General features: G+C 32.0%; 1 protein-coding gene and 1 pseudogene across 1 annotated transcript; one reads left to right on the forward strand and one right to left on the reverse strand.

Moving 5' to 3' along the window:
• The first annotated feature begins 18,513 nt into the window (after positions 1 to 18,513).
• Positions 18,514 to 23,013, forward strand: LOC139893055 (large ribosomal subunit protein uL3-like; annotated as a pseudogene).
• A 901-nt stretch (positions 23,014 to 23,914) lies between these two features.
• LOC139893056 (E3 ubiquitin-protein ligase ATL6-like) lies at positions 23,915 to 25,787 on the reverse strand. The gene has a single exon (XM_071876190.1). It carries the CDS (start codon positions 25,660 to 25,662, stop codon positions 24,544 to 24,546), a length of 1,119 nt encoding a protein of 372 aa, XP_071732291.1. The 5' UTR covers positions 25,663 to 25,787; the 3' UTR covers positions 23,915 to 24,543.
• Between the last annotated feature and the right edge of the window lie 1,485 nt (positions 25,788 to 27,272).

Below are 27,272 nucleotides of genomic sequence, written 5' to 3' on the forward strand. Positions count from 1 at the left end.
ATAAAAATAATATTTTTATAAAAATTGTACTTTTTATAACTTTTTGTATATTTTTATATTTTGTCCCTTTTCAATCGTTTTAACGTAATATTTGTATTTTTCGCTCATATTTAATTTTAAACTTAGTTTTTGCTATAGTTATTTTTACTCCTAGATTTTTAGGCTTTGCCGTAAAATTCCTTAAGTGCTTTTTCTTTAGACTAAGATTTAGGTACTTTAGAATTTTGCGACGCCTTTTTAAGTTTTAGTTTCTTTTTAAGTTATTTCCATTTGGGATATAGTTTTTCCTGTAAGCTTTAATATTTTTAGACGACTTTTACCTATGTATCAAATATCATTCCAATTAGTAATATCAATTTGCGATTATAATTTTAAGTTAGTTGTAGTAATAAGGTTAGGTTAGTCAAGTATTTTTAAGTTTTTATAAGTTTCTTTTATTTTTCCGTCACCTTTTATTTTTCAACCATTTTTCTTTTTCGACCTTTTTCGACGAACTCTTTTTCTTTCTTATTTCTCGCTATTCTAGTTTTAGGACATAGATTTTTATTCTACTTCTTATCTAAATTTCTTAAAATTACGAAAATTTATTTTGAGTGGTTAAATTAATAGACATCAAAATTTTCTGGTTCGTAGTAATAGTTGGATTTGTACGTGGACCGGGTTATTGGAGCCAAACAGTCCTCAATTATATTGAGACCAAACGAATCCTGCCCTTCTGCTGCATCTTTTGGCTATTCGAAACGTGGGCAAAATCAGAAAAGTCTATTGATTGTATAACTTATTATAATTTTTCTTTCCTTTTTAAAACTAATAGGATATTCAGTGAATGCACCGAGCAAGACGTTCACCACCTTTTGTACGTTCACCACCTGTAACTAGATCAAGACATTTAGCAAATATAACCGCCGTTGATTTTTCTTTAGAATCGTCATCCAGTAGACCAAGTACTTCAGTTCAAATTTCCGATAATCCATTTTTTGAACCCGACCTCACAATTGAGAATCCGGAGAATATTCAGGAACGGTTCGTAGATCCTGAACCACTAACAATTCCTCCGGAACCACCAATCATTCAAACAGAGATTGTTGAGGAACGAACCATTAAATCAGAATCATCTAGTGATTCCGATTCAACAAATTCAATTATGGAAAATCTAGAACCTTTAAGTATGGAAGACCGAATGAGAGCTAAACGCACTGGCCAAGGTCACGCAATTACTCATCCAGACATTAATGCGCCAGATTATGAAATCAAAGGACAAATTCTACACATGGTGACTAATCAATGCCAATTTAGTGGTGCGCCGAAGGAAGATCCAAATGAACATCTACGTACCTTTAATAGAATCTGCACACTATTTAAAATCCGAGAAGTGGAGGATGAACAGATATATCTCATGTTATTTCCCTGGACTTTAAAGGGAGAAGCCAAAGATTGGTTAGAATCGTTACCTGAAGGGGCGATCGATACATGGGACATTTTAGTTGACAAATTTCTTAAACAATTCTTTCCTGCATCTAAAGCCGTAAGACTTCAAGCATAACAATTCTTCACACCATACTTTATATACAGGTCTACGCATGGTGAATAAACGTACCCAGTCATTAAAAGAAGAATTACCATACCTCTGTACAAGTAATTCCCTAATTGGCCCGGCCAATTCTACAGCTTCTAAGGGTCCCCATTCTATGACCCTCGGTACCTCAACAACCTTAGAATGAAGAGTATGCAAACCCCTTTGATATTTTGGATAATCTATCCAAAGTCTGTCAAATCTCAGGTTCGGGTGCAACTCTTCCAAGTGCATATCGAAAAAGGTCATGACTGGATGAGGTATATCCTGCTTGTAGTAGTTATCCACCTCCTGTTGTTCCACATTCTCAGCAGGAGCATTACGGGCTTGGGATGAAGATTCACCCCTTTCAGTCTGCAAAACACATCAAACACAAATTTTGTGCATCCAAATATGCATTAGTGTCAGCAAAATCATCAATCAAAATAATTACAATGACATTATCAATTTATATCAAACTTAAGCTTATTTTCATATTTTCATCAAATCTACACTTTTTCAAATAAGCATATACGAAAATGTTTGCCAAGTTCATAAGCATTCAACTCAAATAACATGTCAAAATAATCATTACTAGCAATTAAACAAGTCTCAAATGGCATTATCTTTCAAAAATCAAGTTCATGAATTTTAGACTTGAAAAATTCCACTTTAATTCTCAAAATCATGTTTAGGCTCAAAGTTTGGATCATTTAACTACCTAGACATGTTACACTACTCAATTTAGCAACAATTCATGACAAAAATCGGCCATAACCTGTTTATATCAAAAAGCCCCAAATTTGCTCAAGAACACAAACCCTAGATTACTCAAAATTTGAAGTTTAAGGCTTCTAATCATGTTAAACAGCATCAATCTAGGTTATACAAGCATAATACATAAACAATTTAAGCCTAATTACACTAACAAGCATTAAAATCAAATTGGGGAAAAAATTGCTCAAGAACACTAATTTCGGATTAAATGGTGTTTAGGTGTAGAAATTTACCGTTTTTCTTGAGTAATTCCTAGATAGCATCCTTCTCAATATGATTTTAGCAAAAAATTTGGTGATTAACGGTTAAAAATTGTGATTTTGGGGTGTATTTTTCGGGTTTTTCGTGGGTTATTTCGCAGTTATTTTCTGTTTTGGGGGTGTGGACTGATCAGTTTGTGCGTTTTATTTTTTTTCTGTAAATTGGTCCTCCCGCGACTCGCGGTGAATAACCCTTCAAACTCCGCGAGTCGCGGAGTTTGATATTTTTTTTTTTTTTTTATAATCATTAACTTATAAAACAATTAAGTACTTAATTTTAAAATTTCGTTTCCTTTGTTATTTAGGACGAGGTCGTTTCGGATCGATGTCCTAGTCCGTCCCTCGACAAAATTTTAAAATTTGTCTTTTTGTAGCGATTGTTTTAAAAGCTAAGATTTTTGGGTTTTTTTTAATGTTTTTGGCATACTTTAATTCAATAAGATTAAAAATAATGATAATAAAAGTTCTCGTCCCTCCCTCGGGTAAAGCAATTTCGGTTCAAAGACCTAGTCTTCAACTTACGACGAATTTAAAAATCATATTTTTAACTTAATGAGATAAAGTAAATTTTTGTTTTTAAATTCACACAACTTAAATATAAAATTCAAAATTAATATTAAAAATTCACACCAAACTTAAAATTTGAAATGCATAAAATTAAAAATTCATATTTTAAAAATTAAAAGTTCACACCAAACTTATATTAATTTTTCAAATATTTACAATTTTAAATATATTGTTTTTACAAAGTTTACAATATTAATTTAAGATTTAAATATTAATTTTAAAAACATGGTAAAAATAAAATTAAAAATCTTTTTGGCTTTTTATCCCACTTTAATCAATCAAATATTATCAAAAATATGCGCCCCTCTTTTCGGTAAAGTAATTTCGGTTCCAAGACCTAATTTAACTCATGACGAATTTTTGAAATATTTTGGGTTGATTGTTTAAAGATATTTATACCTTAAGAATAAACGTTAAATTTCGCAGTGATGTAATAAATTTTTGAATGATATCAATAATTTCGGTCGCCAAACCTAATTTTATTCAATACCAATTTAATACTTTTTAGCGAACAAATTAGCGTTTATTATCAAAAGGTTAAAAATAAAAATAAAAATAAAAACTGTACAGACATACCTGTGAAATAGATTTCTTAGTTATATGATCTATCCCATTCATAAGATAGTCGGTTTAATTGGTTTTCCATGGCTACATAGGCGTAACCTCGAGCATTCAGTGTCTTTTCTTCTAAACATATGAACTGTCCGTCTCTGCATAAAGTAACAAATTCGGTATTTGAATAGGTTTGATTATTTGAACATTTACCTCCATGTGACCATTTTCCGCATTTGTGACATCTTTCTAGGTGTCGTGCTCTTCTTTTCGCTGCGGATTTTGATTTTCCTTTACCAAATTGTAACTTATTATCTTCGCATCTGGATTCTTTTCTAACTCCGTCCATTCTTTCTCTGATTACTGATACTATTTCACTCGGTAGTATGTCATTATTTCTTTTAGTGATCAAAGCGTGTAGCATTAGACCATGGTTTAGTTCACAGGCAGTCTTCATTTTGTAAAAACCTAAAAAAATAAAAATTCAGAATGGGGGGAGAAGACTAGTTCTTTAGGGTCTGCTAGGGAAAGACCATTCGGGTTCCATTTTCGAGAACTACACGAAAACAGACAATCTAACTCTAACAGAAATACATATTATCCTTTAAAGACTTGATTCTCCCCACACTTAGTTAGCTGTGGTGTCGAAATTGTGATTAACTTCGTTGTCGACTTCCATTGGACCATGTATGTAATGTTTAACTCTGTGACCATTAACTTTAAATTCAATCCCATTTGAATTTATTAATTCTATCGTTCCGTATGGGAAAACTCTTTTGACTATAAATGGTCCAGACTATCTTGATTTCAATTTTCCTGGAAATAGCTTGAATCGTGAATTGAAAAGAAGAACTCTGTCTCCTTCTTTAAATTCTTTTGAACTTCTGATTCTTTTATCATGCCATTTCTTCGTTCTTTCTTTATAGATTAACGAATTTTCGCATGCTTCATGTCTTAATTCTTCTAATTCATTTAGTTGACTTAATCGTAGACGTCCGGCTTCATGTAAATCAAGATTACATGTTTTCAAAGCCCAAAATGCTTTGTGTTCAATTTCTACTGGAAGATGACATGCTTTTCCATAAACAAGTCTAAAAGGTGTGGTTCCAATTGGAGTTTTGTAGGCTGTTCTAAAAGCCCAGAGTGCATCCTCCAATTTAATGGACCATTCCTTCAGATTTAATCCTACGGTTTTCTCCAGAATACGTTTTAAAGCTCGGTTGGTATTTTCAACTTGTCCACTTGTTTGTGGATGATATGCGGTGGAGATTTTATGAGTTACTCCATATCTTTTAAGAACTTTCTCAAGTTGATTATTACAGAAATGAGTACCCCGATCACTTATCAAAGCTTTCGGTGTTCCAAACCTTACAAAAAGACGTTTTAAAAAGTTGACTACAACTCGAGCATCGTTAGTTGGGAGAGCTTGTGCTTCCGCCCATTTAGATACATAATCAATGGCTACGAGTATATATAGATTATTATGAGATTTTGGAAATGGACCCATAAAGTCAATACCCCAAATGTCAAATACTTCACATACTTGGATGACATTTTGTGGCATTTCATCACGTTGACTTATTTTTCCGGCCCTTTGACATGCATCACAGGATTTGCAAAGAAGGTGTGCGTCTTTGTAAATTGTAGGCCAATAAAATCCAGCATCATAAACTTTTCTTGCTGTTAGTTGAGGCCCATAATGCCCTCCTGTTGGTCCTGTGTGACAATGGTTTAATATTTTATAGCTTCATCTCCAAATACACATCGGCGTATTATTCCATCGGGACAACTTTTAAACAGATGTGGATCTTCCCAAAAATAGTGTTTTATATCACTGAAGAATTTCTTTCGTCTTTGGTACGTTAATCCTTTTTCAAGGAATCCACAAACTAAGTAGTTTGCATAGTCTGCAAACCATGGGATTTCTTTATAATCTATCTTCAATAGATATTCATCAGGAAAGTTGTCTTTTATGGCCGATTCATTTAGAACTTCTAACTCAGGATTTTCAAGACGAGAAAGATGATCAGCGGCGAGATTTTCTGCTCCTCTTTTATCTCGAATTTCAATATCAAACTCTTGTAAGAGTAAGATCCAACGGATTAATCTTGGTTTAGCATCTTGTTTTGAAAATAGGTATCTAAGAGCAGAATGGTCGGTATAGACCACCGTTTTTGCTAGAACGAGATATGATCGAAATTTGTCAAAAGCAAAGACAATAGCAAGGAGTTCTTTTTCAGTAGTTGTATAGTTCGTTTATGCTCCTTGTAATGTCTTACTAGCATAATATATAGGTTGAAATCGTTTTTCAATCCTTTGTCCTAAAACGGCTCCCATTGTAAAAATCACTTGCATCGCACATTAGTTCAAATGGTAGATTCCAATTTGGTGTTATCATGATCGGCGCATTAGTGAGTTTCTCTTTAAGAATATTAAAAGATTTGATACACTCATCTGAAAAGATGAATGGCGCATCCTTTTCTAGGAGTTTATTCATAGGAGTGGCAATTTTAGAAAAATCTTTTATGAAACGTCGGTAAAAACCGGCATACCCTAAAAAACTCCTAACTCCTCTAACATTGGTGGGATGTGGAAGTTTAGCAATTACATCTACTTTAGCTCTATCCACTTCAATTCCTTCTTTTGAAATTTTATGTCCAAGAACGATGCCTTCTTTAACCATGAAATGGCATTTCTCCCAATTAAGTACTAGATTTGATTGTTCGCATCTAATTAGCATTCGTTCAAGATTAACTAGACATGATTCAAATGTATCACCGAAGACTGAAAAGTCATCCATGAAAACTTCCATGCATTCTTCTATCATGTCATGAAAAATCGCCATCATACACCTTTGAAAGGTTGCAGGGGCGTTACAAAGTCCAAATGGCATGCATTTGTAAGCAAAAGTACCATAAGGGCACGTGAATGTGGTTTTCTCTTGGTCCTCGGGTGCTATTGGAATTTGAAAATATCCGGAAAATCCATCTAGAAAACAATAGTAACTATTTCCGGCTAATCTTTCCAACATTTGATCTATGAAAGGTAAGGGAAAGTGATCTTTTCTGGTGGCGTCATTTAATTTTCTATAATCAATACACACACGCCATCCTGTTACAGTCCTAGTAGGAATAAGCTCATTTTTCTCATTTGTAATGACAGTCATGCCACCCTTCTTAGGCACGCATTGAACTGGGCTTACCCATGGACTATCAGAGATTGGATAAATTAGACCTGCGTCTAGCAGTTTAATAATCTCTTTCTTAACTACATCTTGCATATTAGGATTTAGTCTTCGTTGGCGTTGCACATACGTTTTATGATCTTCTTCCATAAAGATTTTATGTGTGCAATACGAAGGACTTATTCCTTTAATATCATGAATCTTCCATGCAATGGCTGGTTTATGAGCTTTCAACACAGAAATGAGTTGTGATTTCTCATTTTCAGTAAGAGAAGACGATATTATTACAGGTAATTTAGATTCACCATGTAAATAAGCGTATTCCAAATGGTTTAGAAGTGGCTTTAACTCTAATTTCGGAGGTTCTTCTATCGATGATTTGTATCGATATCTGTCTTCTTCTTTTAGTATTTGAATTTCTTCTATTGTTGGTTCATATCCATTAGCTATAAGTGTAGCTAACATTTCAGCTTCATCAATTGGTTCATTACCTTCTCCTAAAGAACATTCTCCTGTTCCTTGTAATTCTGGAAATTCTTCTAATAATTCTGCATGTGCATCTATAGTTTGAATATAATAACATGTATCATCTGCAGATTGTGGTTGTTGCATTGCTCTATCAACTGAAAAGGTAACACTCTCATCCTCTATACTTAGGGTCAGTTTCTTACCGAACACGTCTATCATTGCTTTAGCCGTGTTTAAGAATGGTCTTCCTAATATGAGAGGAACTTGAGAATCTTCTTCCATGAACAACAAAATCTACTGGAAATACTAAAGTACCAACTTTAACTAGCATGTTCTCCATTATCCCTCTAGGATATTTTATTGATCTATCGGCTAGTTGTATGCTTATTCTTGTTGGTTTCAATTCTCCAAGGTCTAGTTTAGTGTATAGTGAATACGGCATTAGATTTATACTAGCACCTAAGTCTGCCAATGCTTCTATTGAACTAAGACTACCCAGAAAACATGGAATTGTGAAACTTCCTGGATCAGATAGTTTTTCTGGTATCTTATTCAACAGTACTGCTGAACAATTAGCATTCATAGTAACAGCCGAGAGTTCTTCCATTTTCTTTCTATTTGAGATTAGATCTTTCAAGAATTTAGCATATCTAGGCATTCCTGAAATCACATCAATGAAAGGAAGATTTACATTTATCTGTTTAAACATATCCAAGAATTTGGACTGCTCGGCTTCAAGTTTCTCTTTCTTCATTTTACTCGGGTAAGGAAGTGGTGGTTGATATGGTTTAACATAAGGTTTATCCTTAACTGTGTTATCTTCATTAACCTTTTCAACTACCGGTTCTTTTTCCTTATCTTGATCAGGTTGTGGTTCTTGTGGAGTAGGAATGGCTTCATCAGAAGTTACAGTTATTTCAGGTGGTTTAAGTGTTGTACCACTTCTTGTGGTAATAGCTTTAGCTGTTTCATTCCGGGGGTTAGCATTTGTATCACTAGGTAGACTTCCCAGTTTTCTTTCACCTATTAACCTTGCTAGGTTACTTACTTCTTGTTCCAGATTTTGAATAGAAGCTTGTTGATTTCTAAATGCTTGAGCATTTTGTTCATTGGTTTGTTTCTGAGATGTGAAAAACTGCGTTTGAGTTTCAACTAGCTTCGTCATCATATCTTCTAAATTTGGCTTTTTATCATCGGTTTGTTGTGGTGGTTTGTTTTGAAAATTAGGTCTTTGCTGATTATAAGTATTATTGGATACTTGTTGATTGCTAGGACCTTGTTGGTTGTTGTATGGAATATTTCTGTTATAATTCTGGTTTTGATTGTAAATTGGTCTTGGCGGTTGATAATTATTCTGATAATTATTTCCAGGCCTTTGGTTTATGTATGAAATATTCTCTCTTTGTTCCATTGTTAATTCAATACTGAGACAATCTTTTGTCAAATGTGGTCCTCCACACTGCTCACAACTAATTCGTATTGAGTGAATATCTTTAGTCATCTTTTCCATTCGTCTCTCCACAGCATCTATCTTTGCGGAAATGAAATCTAAGTCATGGCTAGAATCGGCTCTAGCTGCTTTAGATGATCTAACGATATCTTTTTCTTGGTGCCACTCATGTGAGTGGGAAGCAGTATTATCAATAATTTTGTAAGCATCAGTTTCGGTTTTCTTCATAATAGAACCACCAGCTGCTATATCTATGTCTTTTCTTGTAGTGATGTCGCATCCTTGGTAGAATATTTGTACTATTTGACAGGTGTCTAAACCATGTTGCGGACATCCTCTTAACAACTTTCCATATCTAGTCCACGCCTCATATAGAGTTTCATTTGGTTTCTGTGTAAACGTAACAATTTCTGCTTGAAGTCTTACGGCTTTAGATGCAGGAAAGAATTGTTTAAGAAATTTGTCAACTAAAATGTCCCATGTATCGATCGCCCCTTCAGGTAACGATTCTAACCAATCTTTGGCTTCTCCCTTTAAAGTCCAGGGAAATAACATGAGATATATCTGTTCATCCTCCACTTCTCGGATTTTAAATAGTGTGCAGATTCTATTAAAGGTACGTAGATGTTCATTTGGATCTTCCTTCGGCGCACCACTAAATTGGCATTGATTAGTCACCATGTGTAGAATTTGTCCTTTGATTTCATAATCTGGCGCATTAATGTCTGGATGAGTAATTGCGTGACCTTGGCCAGTGCGTTTAGCTCTCATTCGGTCTTCCATACTTAAAGGTTCTAGATTTTCCATAATTGAATTTGTTGAATCGGAATCACTAGATGATTCTGATTTAATGGTTCGTTCCTCAACAATCTCTGTTTGAATGATTGGTGGTTCCGGAGGAATTGTTAGTGGTTCAGGATCTACGAACCGTTCCTGAATATTCTCCGGATTCTCAATTGTGAGGTCGGGTTCAAAAAATGGATTATCGGAAATTTGAACTGAAGTACTTGGTCTACTGGATGACGATTCTAAAGAAAAATCAACGGCGGTTATATTTGCTAAATGTCTTGATCTAGTTACAGGTGGTGAACGTACAAAAGGTGGTGAACGTCTTGCTCGGTGCATTCACTGAATATCCTATTAGTTTTAAAAAGGAAAGAAAAATTATAATAAGTTATACAATCAATAGACTTTTCTGATTTTGCCCACGTTTCGAATAGCCAAAAGATGCAGCAGAAGGGCAGGATTCGTTTGGTCTCAATATAATTGAGGACTGTTTGGCTCCAATAACCCGGTCCACGTACAAATCCAACTATTACTACGAACCAGAAAATTTTGATGTCTATTAATTTAACCACTCAAAATAAATTTTCGTAATTTTAAGAAATTTAGATAAGAAGTAGAATAAAAATCTATGTCCTAAAACTAGAATAGCGAGAAATAAGAAAGAAAAAGAGTTCGTCGAAAAAGGTCGAAAAAGAAAAATGGTTGAAAAATAAAAGGTGACGGAAAAATAAAAGAAACTTATAAAAACTTAAAAATACTTGACTAACCTAACCTTATTACTACAACTAACTTAAAATTATAATCGCAAATTGATATTACTAATTGGAATGATATTTGATACATAGGTAAAAGTCGTCTAAAAATATTAAAGCTTACAGGAAAAACTATATCCCAAATGGAAATAACTTAAAAAGAAACTAAAACTTAAAAAGGCGTCGCAAAATTCTAAAGTACCTAAATCTTAGTCTAAAGAAAAAGCACTTAAGGAATTTTACGGCAAAGCCTAAAAATCTAGGAGTAAAAATAACTATAGCAAAAACTAAGTTTAAAATTAAATATGAGCGAAAAATACAAATATTACGTTAAAACGATTGAAAAGGGACAAAATATAAAAATATACAAAAAGTTATAAAAAGTACAATTTTTATAAAAATATTATTTTTATATTATTTATTTTATTAGACTATTAATTTTACAATTTAATTAAACTTAATAAACTAAAATATAAATTAAATAAAACTTAAATTAAACTAAAACTAATTATAATACTAATAATAATTAGGGTTTATAATAATAATTAATTAATAATTACTCCGTGATTAATTGCAGTAGGGTTTCTGTCGGTGTCAGAATTACTCCGCGAGTCGCGGTATTTCAAACAACAAACCCCGCGAGTCGCGGGGTTTCAAAATTCAACCCTGGAACAGTTTAAAACTCGACGTTTTTTTTTTTTTTTTTTCTGTTTTTATATTTTCTGTTTATATTATCTTATTAAAATATTTATGTAATCTAAATAAAACTTATCTTTAATAACTAAGATAAAAATAAAATACTTTATAACAATAAAAAAATAGATTTATATATATATATTTTTTTTTCTTTTTTTTCGGTTTTTTTATATTTATAAAATATATTTATAAAATAAATTAAATAAAACTCATATTTTTACAAAATAAAACTTATATTTTTATAAACTAAAATAAAAATAAAGAAACTTATAAAACTTAAATATTTAACAAAATCTTAAAAATACTTATATTTTTGTTTTTCTTTTTATATTTTCGAATATTTAAAACGTTTTTTTTTTTATATTTTTATATTAGCGTTGCGCTTCTGGCGTTTAGAAAGATTCCCCGGCAGCGGCGCCAAAAATACTTGGTGTGCAGCGGGGTGTATACAAAATACTTATTAATTTTAGCAGGAAATACTATTAAATACGATACATTTTTACACAAGATATTTATTTATTTAGAGAACGGATATACTTAAACCTTGCTACAACACTTATAGGCAGTGTACCTAATCGTACAGTAGTGTAGTTTTTAGTAAGTCCGGTTCGTTCCACAGAGAAAATCTTTTTTAAACAAAGCTTAACGCTATATTAGTTTACTTTTATAAAAATACAAATATATATATATATATATAAGTAATATTATTATTATAAAGGGGGGTTTTTACCGTTTAATGACCGGTTTGTCGATTTTAAAACTTTAGTCGCAGTTAAAACCAAATGTAAAATATTAAAAATGAATACAAGACTTAAATTAAAGCATAAAGTAAATAACGATAATGAAATTGCGAATAATAAAAGTGCGATAAAATAAACTTGCGATAATTAAAAAGTACGATAATTAAAAGTGCAATTAAATACAATAATAATAAAAATGCGATATTTAGAAGTGCAATTAAATATAAAATAAAGGAAATTAAATATGAAATAAAAGAATTATGCTTATTTAAACTTCAGTAATCATGATGTTTGACGTGTTGATTTTAGTTTTATGCCCATGGGTTAATTGTCCTTTGTCCTGGATTATTTAATATGTCCGTCTGGTTTTTGTCCATAACAGTCCATCAGTCATAAATATAAAGTGCGAGTGTCCTCATCAAATTATTCTTATACCCGAAGTTAAATATTCCAACTAATTGGGGATTCGAATTGTAACAAGGTTTTAATACTTTGTTTAATGAATACACCAGGTTATCAACTGCGTGTAAACCAAGGTTTTACTACTTTGTTAGCAATTACACCAATTACCCTTGAATGTAATTTCACCCCTGTTTTAATTATTCTAGTGGCTATTAATCCATTCCCATGTCCGGTTAAATGAACAATTATTCGTACATATAAATACCCCGCCCATCGTGTCCGATCGAGTGTATATGGTAATTTATAAGGACGCCCAATTGTAAATCTTTATATTAACATTAACAAACTATCATTTAGTTAAACAAATATAAAGCCCATTAATAGCCCATAGTCTAATTTCCACAAGTGTCGTTCTTTTGTCCAAACCCCAATTATGGTACAAAGCCCAATTACCCAATTTTAGTAATTAGCCCAACATCATGATTACTTCGTTTTAAATAAGCATAATAATAACTTAGCTACGAGACATTAATGTAAAAAGGTTGAACATAACTTACAATGATTAAAAATAGCGTAGCGTTACACGGACAGAATTTCGACTTACACCCTTACAATATTCGCTAACATACCCTTATTATTAGAATTATAATTAAAATTAAAATATAAATTATAAATATATATATATATATATATTTTACGTATGAATGAGGAGAAAAAAGATGATGAAAATGATCAGAATTCGGTTTGCTTTATAGGGAGTTTCAAAACTGGGGGCTCCGCGACTCGCGGCCTTTTTGGCCTTCAAACTCCGCGAGTCGCGGAGTTTGCTTTTACAGCTCAGAGGAGTTTGGCTCTTTGTTTACCGACGGTTTATAATATATATATAATATATATATATATAATTAATATAATTAATTATATATTATATTATATTTATGTGCATAGTTGACTTGTAATTTTTAGTCCGTTGCGTCGAGCGTTGAGAGTTGACTCATGTCCCGGTTCCGGATTTTCGAACGTCCTTGCGTACAATTTTATATTTTGTACTTTGCGTTTTGAATCTTGTACTCTTGTAATTTCGAGACGTTTCTTATCAATAATTGGAACCTCTTTGATTGTCTTTTGTACTTTTGAGCTTTTTGGTCGTTTGCGTCTTCAATTCGTCGAATCTGTCTTTTGTCTTCACCTTTTATTATTTAAACGAATATCACTTGTAAATAGAACAATTGCAACTAAAAGCTTGTCTTTCTTGAGGAATAATGCTATGAAATATATGTTCGTTTTTAGCATTATTAGTTGTTAAGACATTCGTGTAAATGGGTCGGGTTTGGATGAACCAAAGGAGAAGCGGTTGATCAATCACCCCTCTCATCGTCTCAAATTAATCAAATACAAATATGAAGATTAAAATCAATCAAACCTTTCAAATCACAACATCCGATGTTAACGCATTACACCTATGAATTCAACTGCAAATTTGAAATTAACCACTGTTTGGCGATGCTTACTACGGAAAGCTCAAACATAGGCCACACAACACCATGATTTCCGGCAAGCGTAAGCAAAAACTCATGAAAAAATGGAGCAGGGTAATTCTCTGTTTCTATGTTTATGTTTTGTGTATTGTATGGTAAATTATAGCTATATTTATATTGATTGTTAACAATAACAATCCCTTATTTTTCTAATTGGATTTGGATTCGGAATGGTTATCATATATTTCACATATCTTTTCCTTATTTCACGTACCACGTATCCTTTTTCTACTATAAATACCTCCATATTATTAAGATTTATTCACTCCAACACATAAGAAAAATTATAAAACAATACATACGAATAAATTGCTGAATCTATGAATTTACCCCACTTAACATGATTACCAAGGAACAAGACGACTGAAAAGTCAAAATCAAGGTCATCAATCAATGGATCAAGACAACGTATATGAAGTCAGACTCAATATTATCATATGAATTCATCCTTGTGGATTTGGAGGTAAGCAAATTCCATTCATATTTGCATTGTACACTATACTGATTATAATACACACTTAAATTAACATATACATCTCCTAATAAATATACTTTTGCTATGATTTATTTATGTTATATATTAATCAAATCTGTAGTCTGTATATTATGATGTATCATGTAATTATGATATAATTGTGTATGTTTTTAATTTAAAATATGTATCTGTTAATTATGATGTATTTATGCTATTAATTATTTAAAGTGTTTATAATATTTTTTTTTTACTGTTTATGATGTATTTATGATATAATTGTTTATGGTGTATTTAAAAACTTGAATATTATGATATATTTATTTATGATATAATTGATTATGGTTTTATTTAGGGTTAGTGTTTAGATTTATAGTTTAGGGTTTAGATTTTTGGTTTAGGGTTTAGATTTAGGGTTTAGAGTTTAGGTGTAGGGTTTTGGGTTTAGATCTAGGGTTTAGGTTTAGGGTTTATGGTTTAGAGTCTAGAGTTTAGATTTTATATTTTAGGGCTTATGGTTTAGGGTTTAGGGTTAGGGTTTGGAGTTTTTAGGGTTTAGCTTAGGGTTTAGGGTTTAGATTTAGGGTGTAGAGTTTAGATTTAGAGTTTTGGGTTTAGATTTAAGGTTTAGGGTTTAGGTTAGAGTTTAGGGTTTAGATTTAGATTTAGGGTTTAGATTTTAGAGTTTAGAGTTTAGGTTTAGGGTTTAGGTTAGGGTTTAGGGTTTAGATTATAGAGTGTAGGGTTTTGGGTTAGGGTTTATGGTTTATGGTTTATGGTTTAGGGATTAGATTTAGAGTTTATATTTTAGGGTTTATATTTTAGGGCTTAGGGTTTAAAGTTTTCAGGGTTTAGGTTAGGGTTTAGGGTTTAGAGTTTAGGTTTTGAGTATTTAGGGTTTAAGTTAGAGTTTAGGGTTTAGGTCTTAGATTTAGGGTTTAGGGTTTAGATTTTAGGGTTTAGAGTTTAGGTTTAGTTTTGTACTGTTGTTCGTGTGTAGGTTTCTTCTTGAAAAAAATATGCATGAACATACACCGAAGAATTGAGAAAAACATCAACAAGTCACGTTATCACTGCCTACAACCATATACGTCGAATTTATTAGCAGATACGAACCGTTGATTACTACTTTCGAATTTAAGTCTGTTACTTCATTTTAAAAAAGATTTTTTTATTTATGTTTTCACACATTTGAACTTTTGAAATATCATATTGTTATTCGTGTTATCATGGTTGAAATTATCATCATTCCATAAAACCCGCGAAATCGCGAGTCTTTAAGTAACCCTAAACCCTAAGCCCTAAAATATTATCTAAATTGTATTATCAAATATTAGTATTTAGATGTTATATACAAATGGTGTAATAATAGTATTGTCATAATATTATTTTAGGGCAGGGTTTACTTGTATTATCAACTTCGTCAGCCCATGTTATGTTTAAGTTCTTAACATTACTTTTATACAATTTTGATAGAAGTATGAAAGGTCACTCCCGGAGCTATTTTGCGGGCTTGTCTACTTTGTGAGTTTGTAACTTAAAAATGAGTAACACTTAATCCTCATAAAATAGCTATCCGATTCTATTTACTATAATAAAATTCTTTACAGAATCCCGCGAATTCGCGGATCATTAACTAGTTTAATGATGATAATCTAATTTGTTTTGTACTATTATATATTTGTATTGTATTTACAGTAGTTATTGTATAATAATTGTATTGCTTATATAAAAGTTAAAATTGTATAATCGTTATGTTTAAATTCTATACTTAAAATGTTTAAATAAAAGTTACTCCATATATTTTATCAAATAATTTGTATTTTGTTGACTTTAAGTTTACTTCAAATATTTTTTTTTTTTTTTTTTTTTTTTGATAATTCGGTTATGCACTTATACTAAAGTTGAATTCAAAAAGTTTTTGAAAAAATGAAATCGGTAAGAATCGATTCAAAACCGATTCAGAATATTTAAAAACGAAAATACTAATTCAAAATAACTTATTTAACCGAAACTAAAAAACTGAAACCGATTTAAAAACCCTAATACGAACGTACCTTAGTTTATTAGATGGGTTTTTTAATCAAGCATGGTACTAGTGAAATGACCCGTGAAATCACGGGTTTATTTAAACGAAACAATTTAATGACATATTTTAGGTATTAAGTGATTGTAAATGCTAAAGTCATTTGTTTTAATGACCCGTTTGACTAAGAAACTTGTCGTTGTTTTTACAAATATATAGAGACATTTTTTTTGCATACATATGTAACGTAATTAATTTCGTAAAAAGAATCCATATTTGAATATTAATAATATAATAGTTATAATTATAATTATTATATTAAAAGTAAATAATAATAATAAAGTTCGCTCAAAGTTGACTATTTATATTTTAATAATAATAATAATTATTAGTAATAATAAATGTCTTTTAAAGTTTTTTAAAAATTAAAATTACAATTTAGGAGAGATTAGTATTTTCTTTTATAAAAGATTTCGTATTATTTTTTTAATTAAATTAATATATAATTATGACATCATCATTATAAAAATTAAAAGGTAATTAGTTTTAAAATAATATTATTTATGACATCATCAACATGACCTAAAAATTTTTCTTTTTATTTTTTGATTTTCTTTTGTAAAGGAAAAAGCTTATTTATGATGTCATCATTTTAGGAATATAATAGAATCTACTAGTGAAATGACCCGTGGAACCACGTGTTTATTTAAACGAAACAGTTTAATGAAATGTTTTAGATATTACGTAAACGTAAATGCTAAAGTTATTTAGTTTAATGACCCGTGGAACCACTGAGTCTCACTAAGAAACTCGTCAGCTGAACATTTTATCAAACACCTAAAATGCATATTAAACAATCCACATCCAATCATAAGAGATAATATTAGTTGTCATTTTATTTTAAAAGTGTAAATTAAAATATAAATTTAGAATTGGTTTTTTTCTACATAGCTTTCATACATACTCGTACTCAATTCAAAATAGTTAATTAAAATAATTCAAAATAATTTAATTATAATAATTAAAATAATTATTAATAAGATTTAATAATAATAATCAATTAAAAAGATTTAATTTTAATTCAAAATTATTTAGATTAATGACATCACCCACCATGTTTAGATTTTTTTCTTTTTAATTTTTTCTTAATAAAGGAATTAGCCTAACAATAATATCATTATTATAGTATTTTAATATTAACTATAGATAGATAGATAGATTATAGACAAAATTGCCCATTTCATTCCTGTATTTTCCACTTTTTGCTCGTTTCATCCATGTATTTTATTTTTTGCATTTTTCATCTTTAAAAGCATTTTAAAGTTCCAATTTCATCCCTCACTTTAACGAAGGTTAACTGAATCCGTTAAAACTATTCACAGGACTATCCATGTAATCTTTAACTAATTAAATTATTATTGTTATTATTGGACTCAGTTACGTGGATATAGTTGAAAGGGATAATTGATAATTGATAGATGTTATGACTTTATTTGTAAGTATACTGTATCAATGTATGAATGCAGATATTGAATAAGTGTTGCTTCATATCATAGTAGTATTTTATTGGGAAAAAATCTAATGAATTTCTCCACATTCATTAACAGGATATTATATCATGTACATCAAAAAGTCAAAGACCTGGATTGCAGATACGATGATTAATTTTAATTTATTCTTCAATATTGCAGCTCATAAGTTTGCAATGGTGTATTTATACTCTTTATTCAACTGTTTATAGATTTCAGCGTCACTTCACACTTACACTTTGCTGATTTTGAATATTTCAAGGATTCAACAGGTTAAAACAAGAGAAGCTAAGTCTTTTTAGTACACTATATCATCTAAATCATGTTTTACAAATACATATTTCTTAAAATTGATGTTTTGTAATTTTCCTCATTGATTGAATGGAGTGATGAAAACTGAGCTTTAAAATATATAGGGAAGATGAAGATCGATGATTTTGGACTCAATCATCAATCATCAATTTTTATTAGGGTGAGAGATGAAATTGAGTTCATGGAAGAAGGAATTGATTTTTTGTGATTTAATTAGTTAAAGATTACGTGGATAGTCCTTGTGAAGAGTTTTAACGAACTCAGTTAACCTTCGTTAGGGTGAGGGATGAAATTGAGCCTTTAAAATGCTTTTAAGGATGAAAAATGCAGAAAATAAAATACAGGGATGAAATGAGAAAAAAGTGAAAAATACAGGAACGAAATGGTCAATTTTGTCTAGATTATATTATGCACATATTTTTGCAAGGCCCGCCCCTACTTTGAACAGTCCGGCCCAGTTACAAACCCTAATACAAACCCTAATTCGAGTAATTGATATAAAGCCCTCATTCAATTCAATCCAATCTGCCGATTTCCGTCTACCATCTGTCTTGCTCCGGTACGCTCTTCTGAATTATATGATTTACTCCTGCTATAATAGTATTATTATTATTTATTATCTCATATCATATATAATATGAAATATGATTATTATTATTATTATTATTATTATATTTTATTGTATTGATGACTGTAGGGGTGTTCAAAACCGGATATCGGAAATTTCGGATATCCCAAAATCGGATATCCGAAATTTCGGACAGTGGATTTCGCTATCCGAAATCCGAATCCGAAATTTCGGATTTTCGGATTCGGATATGGGATTATCCGAATATCCGAACTTAATTTACAAAGTGAGATCAAATAAAAATTAGAAGAACAAAAGTACTACCTGAACATAAAAGAATTATTGAGAGAGATGTGGTCATAGAAATAAAAAGGATCATATTAACGAAACATTAAACAACTCATTATTCATGATCAATTTGAATAAGTCAGTGGATAGAACTTGGAGTGAATGCATAATTTGGGTCTATGCCCTCAATTCTTTTTATCAACGCAAAAAACATAAGTAAAAGAAACTTGACTCGAGAAGTCAAAGTCGCAGTTGGACATTACAAAGGTACAAACTTAAGCCTACCAAAAAAGTTACAAAGCTTTAAACTTAAAATTGTGACAAGGCATTAATTTGTGAATACTGCTGTTTGATTCGTAGCTCCTTTTGTGGGTAAAATGTAAAAGCATAAGACTTAGTTGCAACCTCCATTTGTGGGCTTAGATGCCAGCTAATTAAGTATCTGAGTATAATTCGTAGCTCAATAAGGCAAACAAGCAAAAGCACGCTTTCAATTGTAACTACCTGAAACATTTAGGCTATGACAAAGAATGAAGATGAGATGAAGAAGATGAAGATTAGATGAGGATCGTGACTAGTGACAGAGTGAAAAGGCGTATTTCAATTTTAGATCTAGGGTTTTGTAACTTTTGTTTGCTATCTGCTAACTTTTTAACTCTTAAAAGGTTCAAAGTTTTACCCACTACCAACTAAAAGTTATAAAAGTATAATATAATAATAATAATAAGTGTATTAAATTTCGGATATCGGATAATCCGATTATCCGAAAATTTTGAAAAATCTATCCGATATCCGAATCCGAAAATCCGGATATCCGATTTTCGGATATCCGAAAATCTGGATATCCGAATTTTCGGATATTTTCGGATCGGGTTTTCGGATAATTCGGATTACGGATTCGGATTCGGGTATTATGATATACTACATATATGTATAGCTACATTTATGTAGCTAGATTTCGTGTATGTGCTTGCAGATAGTTAATTAGATCTTGCTTTATATATATTCTAAATTGACCTTAATAGTGTTTTGTTAAACGTATAGAATAGAATTTTATTATCGTTTTTAAAAGAGTTTACAAATTATATTTAGCTATGTTTTTGAGTAATTGAAATTAGCTTTTGATGTAACATGCATATTTAAGCATTAGATGTTACTAATATATGTAGATCTAGTGCCTTTATCATTAACTTTGTAGGTCTTTAATTCATTTTACGGTTGATCATATTCAGTAATATTAAAATATCGTTATATCTTTTTGATATTCTTTATTTGTAGTCTGATGTTAATAACTAGCTTTTAATATGAGTTATATGTCTTAAGCTAATATATGTGGTTTGAATTTATTATTTATCATTTAACTATAGTTTTGATGTAAATTTTCCATTTAAACATTATCTTTATATGTTTCTTTTGTAAATTGTTAATGTTTGCATTTTTTGAGATGACAAAGAATGTGATTTTTGTTGCATTTTTGTTTTGGCCACTATGTGTATGTTTGATGAAATGGTTTCCAAATAATATACAAATTAATCAAGGCTGGACTCTTGAAAAGACTCTTTGCTAAATTCCATTTTTGGGTTTGGTAAGACACACGATTGAGTCTGAGATTTGGCAAAAGTTATTGCCATAGGCCGTTGGTTTTGGAGCCATTTTTTTCATCATTACATGTTCTGGTTCAAGATTTTGTGCAGCTGATCAATCATATTTCTTTAGTCTGATCACTCTAGCAATATATTTTCAACATTTGTGTCTTATACTTAAACTTGAAGATATGAGAAGTTAAGATTAATGTGACTATTAGGCCATATTCGTGTTATATGATGTAGTCTTTTTTCTTTACATTATCTTTAGTGTTTCAAATGTGTTTGCGTTTTGTTTATTGATGATATTTAGGCATGTGAGACTTTGAACATGCATTTATCTACTTTAATTTCTACTCTGTAAGTTTACTTTGATTGCAAGTATCATGTCCTTATCAGACACACACATGTTTTTGAATGTGTTATTATTCGTTTTAATTCAATGATTGTAGTGAAAATAATATTCTTTTGAATGTCTATTTTAACGAATATATAGTACTTCTACAGTTACCACTTATAATCAATTTCATTTTGCACGTTCTCTTTCACATTATATAGAAATAGAAATGAACTTAATGAGTTTTGCAGAAACGTAGCACTAAAGTATCATGTCTCATCGTAAATTTGAGCATCCAAGACATGGTTCATTGGGCTTTCTTCCTCGGAAAAGGGCTGCTCGCCACAGAGGAAAAGGTTTAGATATGTTGCTGTGATCTCTTGCTTAAATTATTTAGTATTTTATATTTGATCAGGCATTTACTATTTTTGATGATTTAGTTTTTGTGCTCGATGTATTTACTTTATGATTCAATCTATATTTTAACTCCGCCATATCTTATTTTTGAAAGGCAAGTAATTTTAAAATTTAAAACAAAGACTAGCCTGAAGCTAGTTATTTTTACTAATCAAAAGATCTTAATTTTGTGTTAGTTTCTATTCATCTATTATGGCTTACGATATTTTAGTTTCATACGTATTTGGACCAATGTTTTTTATGTATTGATTTATGTAGCTAACCTAATTAATTATTATTTGTTGTTCATCGTTGTTGATCAGAAACATCATTTGTTTATGTTATACTCTGTATTTGCTTGGTTTTGCAGTGAAGGCATTCCCCAAAGATGATCCAACTAAACCATGCAGATTGACTGCTTTTTTGGGTTACAAAGCTGGGATGACTCATATTGTTAGAGAAGTTGAAAAGCCTGGGTCAAGTAAGTTATATCAAATCTGTTACATAGCAGCCAATTTGCACAGCACCTTTTGCCTTTCTTATATATATATCAGGAAAAAGCCTGTGCAGTAAATAATTTATCTCCATGTTTATGTTTTTTTGCTAAACTTTCATGCAATTTTAATTCAGAACTCCACAAGAAGGAAACTTGTGAAGCTGTTTACAATCATTGAGACACCTCCAATGGTGGTTGTAGGGTTGGTAGGCTATGTTAAGACCCCCCGTGGCCTTCGAACTCTGAACACAGTGTGGGCCCAGCATCTCAGTGAGGACGTCAAGAGGAGATTTCACAAGAATTGGTGCAAGTCGAAGAAGAAAGCCTTTTCCAAGTACTCACTGAAGTATGAAACCGACATGGGAAAGAAAGATATCGAGTCCCAGTTGGAGAAAAAAAGTACTGCAACGTCATTCGTGTTCTGGCTTACACACAGATCAGAAAGATGAAAGGTTTGAAGCAAAAGAAGGCTCACCTGATGGAGATTCAAGTGAATGGTGGTGACGTGGCACAAAAAGTTGATTTCGGCTATGGTTTTTTTGAGAAACAGATCCCTATTGATGCTGTGTTCCAGAAGGATGAAATGATTGACATCATTGGTGTGACTATAGGTAAGGGTTACGAAGGTGTTGTGACCCGTTGGGGTGTGACCCGTTTGCCTCGAAAAACCCATCGCGGGCTTCGCAAGGTTGCTTGTATCGGAGCATGGCATCCAGCTAGGGTTTCGTACACTGTTGCAAGAGCTGGACAGAATGGTTATCATCACAGGACTGAAATGAATAAGAAGATTTACAAACTTGGAAAGGCTGGTCAAGAGTCTCATTCCGCACTCACTGAATTTGACAGGTTATTTTTGTTTTCGCGATACTTGTTTTATTTCTGTCTCAAAATGATAAAATTATCTTTAGAAGGTTGTTATTTATGTGTGTAGGACTGAGAAAGAAATAACTCCAATGGGGGGTTTCCCTCACTACGGTATCGTGAAAGATGATTATCTGATGATAAAGGGTTGTTGCGTGGGACCCAAGAAGCGTGTGGTGACTTTGAGACAGTCGTCGTTGAACCAGACATCGAGGCTTGCTTTAGAGGATATTAAACTCAAGTTCATTGACACGTCATCAAAGTTTGGCCATGGCCGTTTCCAAACTTCTGATGAGAAGGCCAAGGCCTTTGGACGGGTGAAGGCATAATGATTCTGAATGTGACGCTGAAAGTTTGGTCTTTTGCTATATGCGTATTTTTATTTAGAATTTCTATTATGTTGGTCGTACCATCTTATGTTATTTTGAGGTTTAGAGTTCTTTTTTGAGATTAAGATTTTCATTTTTCCGTCGGAATTATCGTAAAACAGAAGTTATGTTAAAGGTTTTTGGTTGATGTTTGCTTATTTTCACTTCCTCTGTTTTACAATTTTGATTACCATTTTTGCTTGAATATGCATGGGACATTCAACACAGTGTTCAATACAATTTTTTAAACAGAGGCTGTGAAGACGTATTGTTGCGTTTTTATTCAGATTTCAACCTTCAACAACTCAATCGGGAATTGATATATCTACCATCTAAATTACTTATTCCACCACAAACTGTGCATTAAAATGTTGTACTGTACAACCAACTCATTAATGCATATGTTTGGTGGAAAGAGTAATTTGAATGGTGAATATATCATTTCCTATCTCAAAATGTCAAATTTGTGTGTCAAATTGTAATTATCAACTTTTTATTTTTACATTTTATTATATTAAATTAACACATGATTCAATAAAACTAATTATTTAATATTCATTAAAAAAAATTAAAACGGTTAAATGAAAAGAATTACTTCAAAAAAAAAACATTAAAAAAAACTACATTCAGGAAAAAAAACATAAAATAGAAAGAACAATATTTTAATTAAAAAACTAGTCGACGTCAATTTGTTCGTCGTCGATTTCTTGTCGTTTGGAGAATTTGATTTATGATTTGAGTTTGACATTATTAAATGTTTTAATGGGAGGATAAAGATGTTGATGATTTTAAAGTTAAAGATGGATGAAGAATATAAATGTGAAGCTATATGTGTGTATGTGATGTTTAAATAGATAAAGTAATAGATAAAGTAAATTGGAAAACATTTAACTTCAAAAATAAAAAAAAAACTCCAACAAATATATATATTCGTTTGAAATCAATCAAAATCGCCACCCAATCAGACTTTGCCAAGTGTACCTGACGATCTCGTCTCCTTTCGACAGATTTTCAACTGACGTCTCCACGCGTGACGCTGCATTATAGGCGTCAAGAGGGTCAAAAATCGCCAAATCAGACGCCGGAGAGGAAAGTGACCGCATCGGGAATAGTCTAAGGATTTTTTTGTATGAAGATAAAATTTTTTAGCTTTCTAAATTGAAAGAATATTATGTGGTGAAATAGCGCTATCCAAGTATGTAACAAAACTATATACGCCAACGTAAAAAGGTTCAACCACTCATTATCACAACACCCGTCAAAACTCGCTGATGACCACATCACTCTTTATTTCAAAAGCTCATTTTATGTTATATATTTTTTCTTCTAGTGAGATATTTCTATCACTTTTACTATGCAATAAAATTTTTCATATTTCAAGGGAAAAAAGAGAGAGCATTTTGTTACGCAAAAAACGTTATGCCAACAAGTATGCACACACAAACTTTAATTTCAAGCTAAAATCACATTTTAGATTCTAGAATTTACAAAATTTAAAATTAATTAAGGTTTTAATTGAATGCCTATAGCCACGAGCCCACGATTATCACACAACGGCTCATATAATTCTGACCAATAACAACATTCTAAACCGGTGGTCTACCTGAACAAGCATCTTTATAACCGGGTTCGTCACTCTTCGGCCCAATATTATTCAAAGGAATCGTGCCGCCGGTCACGGCTGACGTCGATGCACCACCGCTATCTGACATAATTTTTGGAGACCTAACAGAAAACGCTCTGGACAAAAACGAAGGCGCCCTTGAAAAAACCCACCGGTCGGACCGTACAGCAACCCGGTCTAAACTCCCATTTCGTTTGTAAATTCTCCCCCTGCTACTACCTTCTCCGGTTCGGTACCCTTTTCTTGAACTCCCTTCTCCACGCATTCCAACCGTACTTCCAGACCGGTTCAGTAAAGCATCTGATATCACTTGCTTTCTCACTTGCTCCGGTAACCTTAACGTGAACCGGTCCGTGTTCTCACCCGGTTGAACCAATGAATGTCCGGTCGAGTGTGATCTAAACTTCTCAAATAAACCCGGTCTAGAAACAGACTTTGGTGGTAGGTTTGTTTTCTCACTTTGATTCCTACCAAGGACCGGATTCCCGTCAGTGATGACGTCATCATCAACCCGAATCGAAACATTCGAATTATCATTATTATCTCGTTCCTCAATCACGGTGGTGATGTTCTCATCACCAGGTTTAGGAACGAGATCCGATCTACATACCGGACACGTCACGTGACTTTCAAGCCAAGCATCAATACACTCGGCATGAAACACGTGATCACATTTCGGTATCAATCGAATTGTCTCTTCATCTTCAAATTCATTAAGACAAACTGCGCATTCAAGCGCGCCTTTACCAATTTTCAATCCTTTGACTGTTGAGTAAGTGAAAGTAGGAAAAGTTTGTAAGACGTCCGCGCTCAGACCGCGTGTAGCCGCCATCATTCGAGCGCGGCGCAAGGAAAGGGCAGCACGGATGCTGCCCCCGCCGTTGGTTGAATGTCGACGGAGGTAAATTGAGCAAAAAGCCATGAGAAAAAGAGCAGCAGCAAGGACAACGATGATGATCGCAATTGAAGGACTGAATCTAGCGTAATATGCATCTGGTGGTGGTGAAGGTTGTGATCTCACTAATGAAATTGAAAGTGAAATTAGTAATATAATTATGAAATTATGTTTTGAAAGATTCATGGTTTTGAGTTGTTGGAGAAGCCAGAAGGGTGGAATGAAAAAGATAATGGAAAATATAAAGGTTTATAAATGAACAATTGAACATGAACATTTACATTTAATTTATATATTTATATTCATTTAAATTATAAATTATAATTGTCAATGTACATTATAAATTATAATTATATTTTAGAATATATAGTGCGTTTTGGGTGAGGATTAAAATAAAGACTTTGTATTTTGACTTTTGGTACAAGTCTACTTAGACGTGAATTACGTTAGTACCTTCTATTTGATTTTATTTTTAGCTGGAAAAGTCTTAATTTCTTACTTTCCGAGTCTTCCTTTCATATTCTACGGAGTACTATTCTACAAGCCAGATCAAGGTTGTAAAAGACGCGAGTCGGGGACGCATCGGCCATGCCTAAAAAACGACGCGTCGGACGCAACGGGGACGCAACAGGCGTTGACTAACGTTGACTTTTAAAAATAGTTTTATTAAATATGTATTTATATATAATATTATATAGATCGAATCTTAAAATATAAACTATATTTACAATAAACATGAACAATTACGAATTATTAACACTATTACAAAAAAAATAAAAAAAAAAATTGACCGACTTTGACCGACTTTTTCCGACTTTTTCCAACTTTTTACCTTTGACCGACTTTTTAGCAACGACGCATCGGCCATGCCAAAAACACGACGCGTCGGCCGACGCATCGGTCAAGTCGGCCGAATTTTGCAACACTAAGCTCGACTCGCGAGCTAATCGAGCTCGGCTCGTTAAAAAATCGATTCGAGCCGTGCCTAAACTAGCTCGAGCCCGAACTTGAACATGTTTTTAGGATCGATTACTAAACAAGCCCGAGCTCGAGCTTCTTATATCGAGCTCGAACAAGCTCGCGAGCCTAAACGAGCTTTTCATTTATATGCATTATTTATTATTTCAAATTAATAATATACTAAATACATAAAAAATAGTTACTACTTTATATATAAATACACAATATAATAAATAAATTGAATCATATATAATATAAAGATGCGCAATAAATTAAATAAAAATAAATAAAATAATAATAAAAAGTACTATTTTTGATTAAACGAGTCGAGCTCGAGCCGAACTCGAGCTTGCATAAATCCAGACGAGCCGAGCTCGAGCTTAATATTCAAGGCTCGAATCGAGCCAAGTTCAAGCTCGAACTCAGTAAAGTTCGAACGAGCCTAGTCGAGCTTGGGCTCGGCTCGGCTCGTTTACACCCTAAATTTGTACCACCATTTGATGCACAAATTATCTCTTAATGACAACCCTTAGGGTTGTCATTAGAAAAGTTCTTTTCTTTTTCTTATCAAAATTTTATTATACTATATACTAAATATGGACAACACCCTCCAACCACAACCCGCCACATACTCCAAAAACACGGTAGCTACTGTAGCGCACTGTAGCTACAGTTTTTTTTTTTTTTTTTTTGGAAATCATTTACTTAATCTTCTGATGTTATTCTGAATTCTGATTTTAAGTTTAACTAAATAATTAACATCTACTTTAATCGATTCTAAACAATCTAATAAATAAATAAATTGGAGTAGATCTTTAAACAAAAATCATATACTA

Source organism: Rutidosis leptorrhynchoides, chromosome 2, assembly GCF_046630445.1.
Source record: "Rutidosis leptorrhynchoides isolate AG116_Rl617_1_P2 chromosome 2, CSIRO_AGI_Rlap_v1, whole genome shotgun sequence".
Classification (NCBI taxonomy): Eukaryota; Viridiplantae; Streptophyta; class Magnoliopsida; order Asterales; family Asteraceae; genus Rutidosis; species Rutidosis leptorrhynchoides.

Excerpts from the sequence above, each read along its gene's own strand:
- LOC139893056 (XM_071876190.1), bottom strand. The coding sequence starts at position 25,662 with ATGAATCTTTCAAAACATAATTTCATAATTATATTACTAATTTCACTT.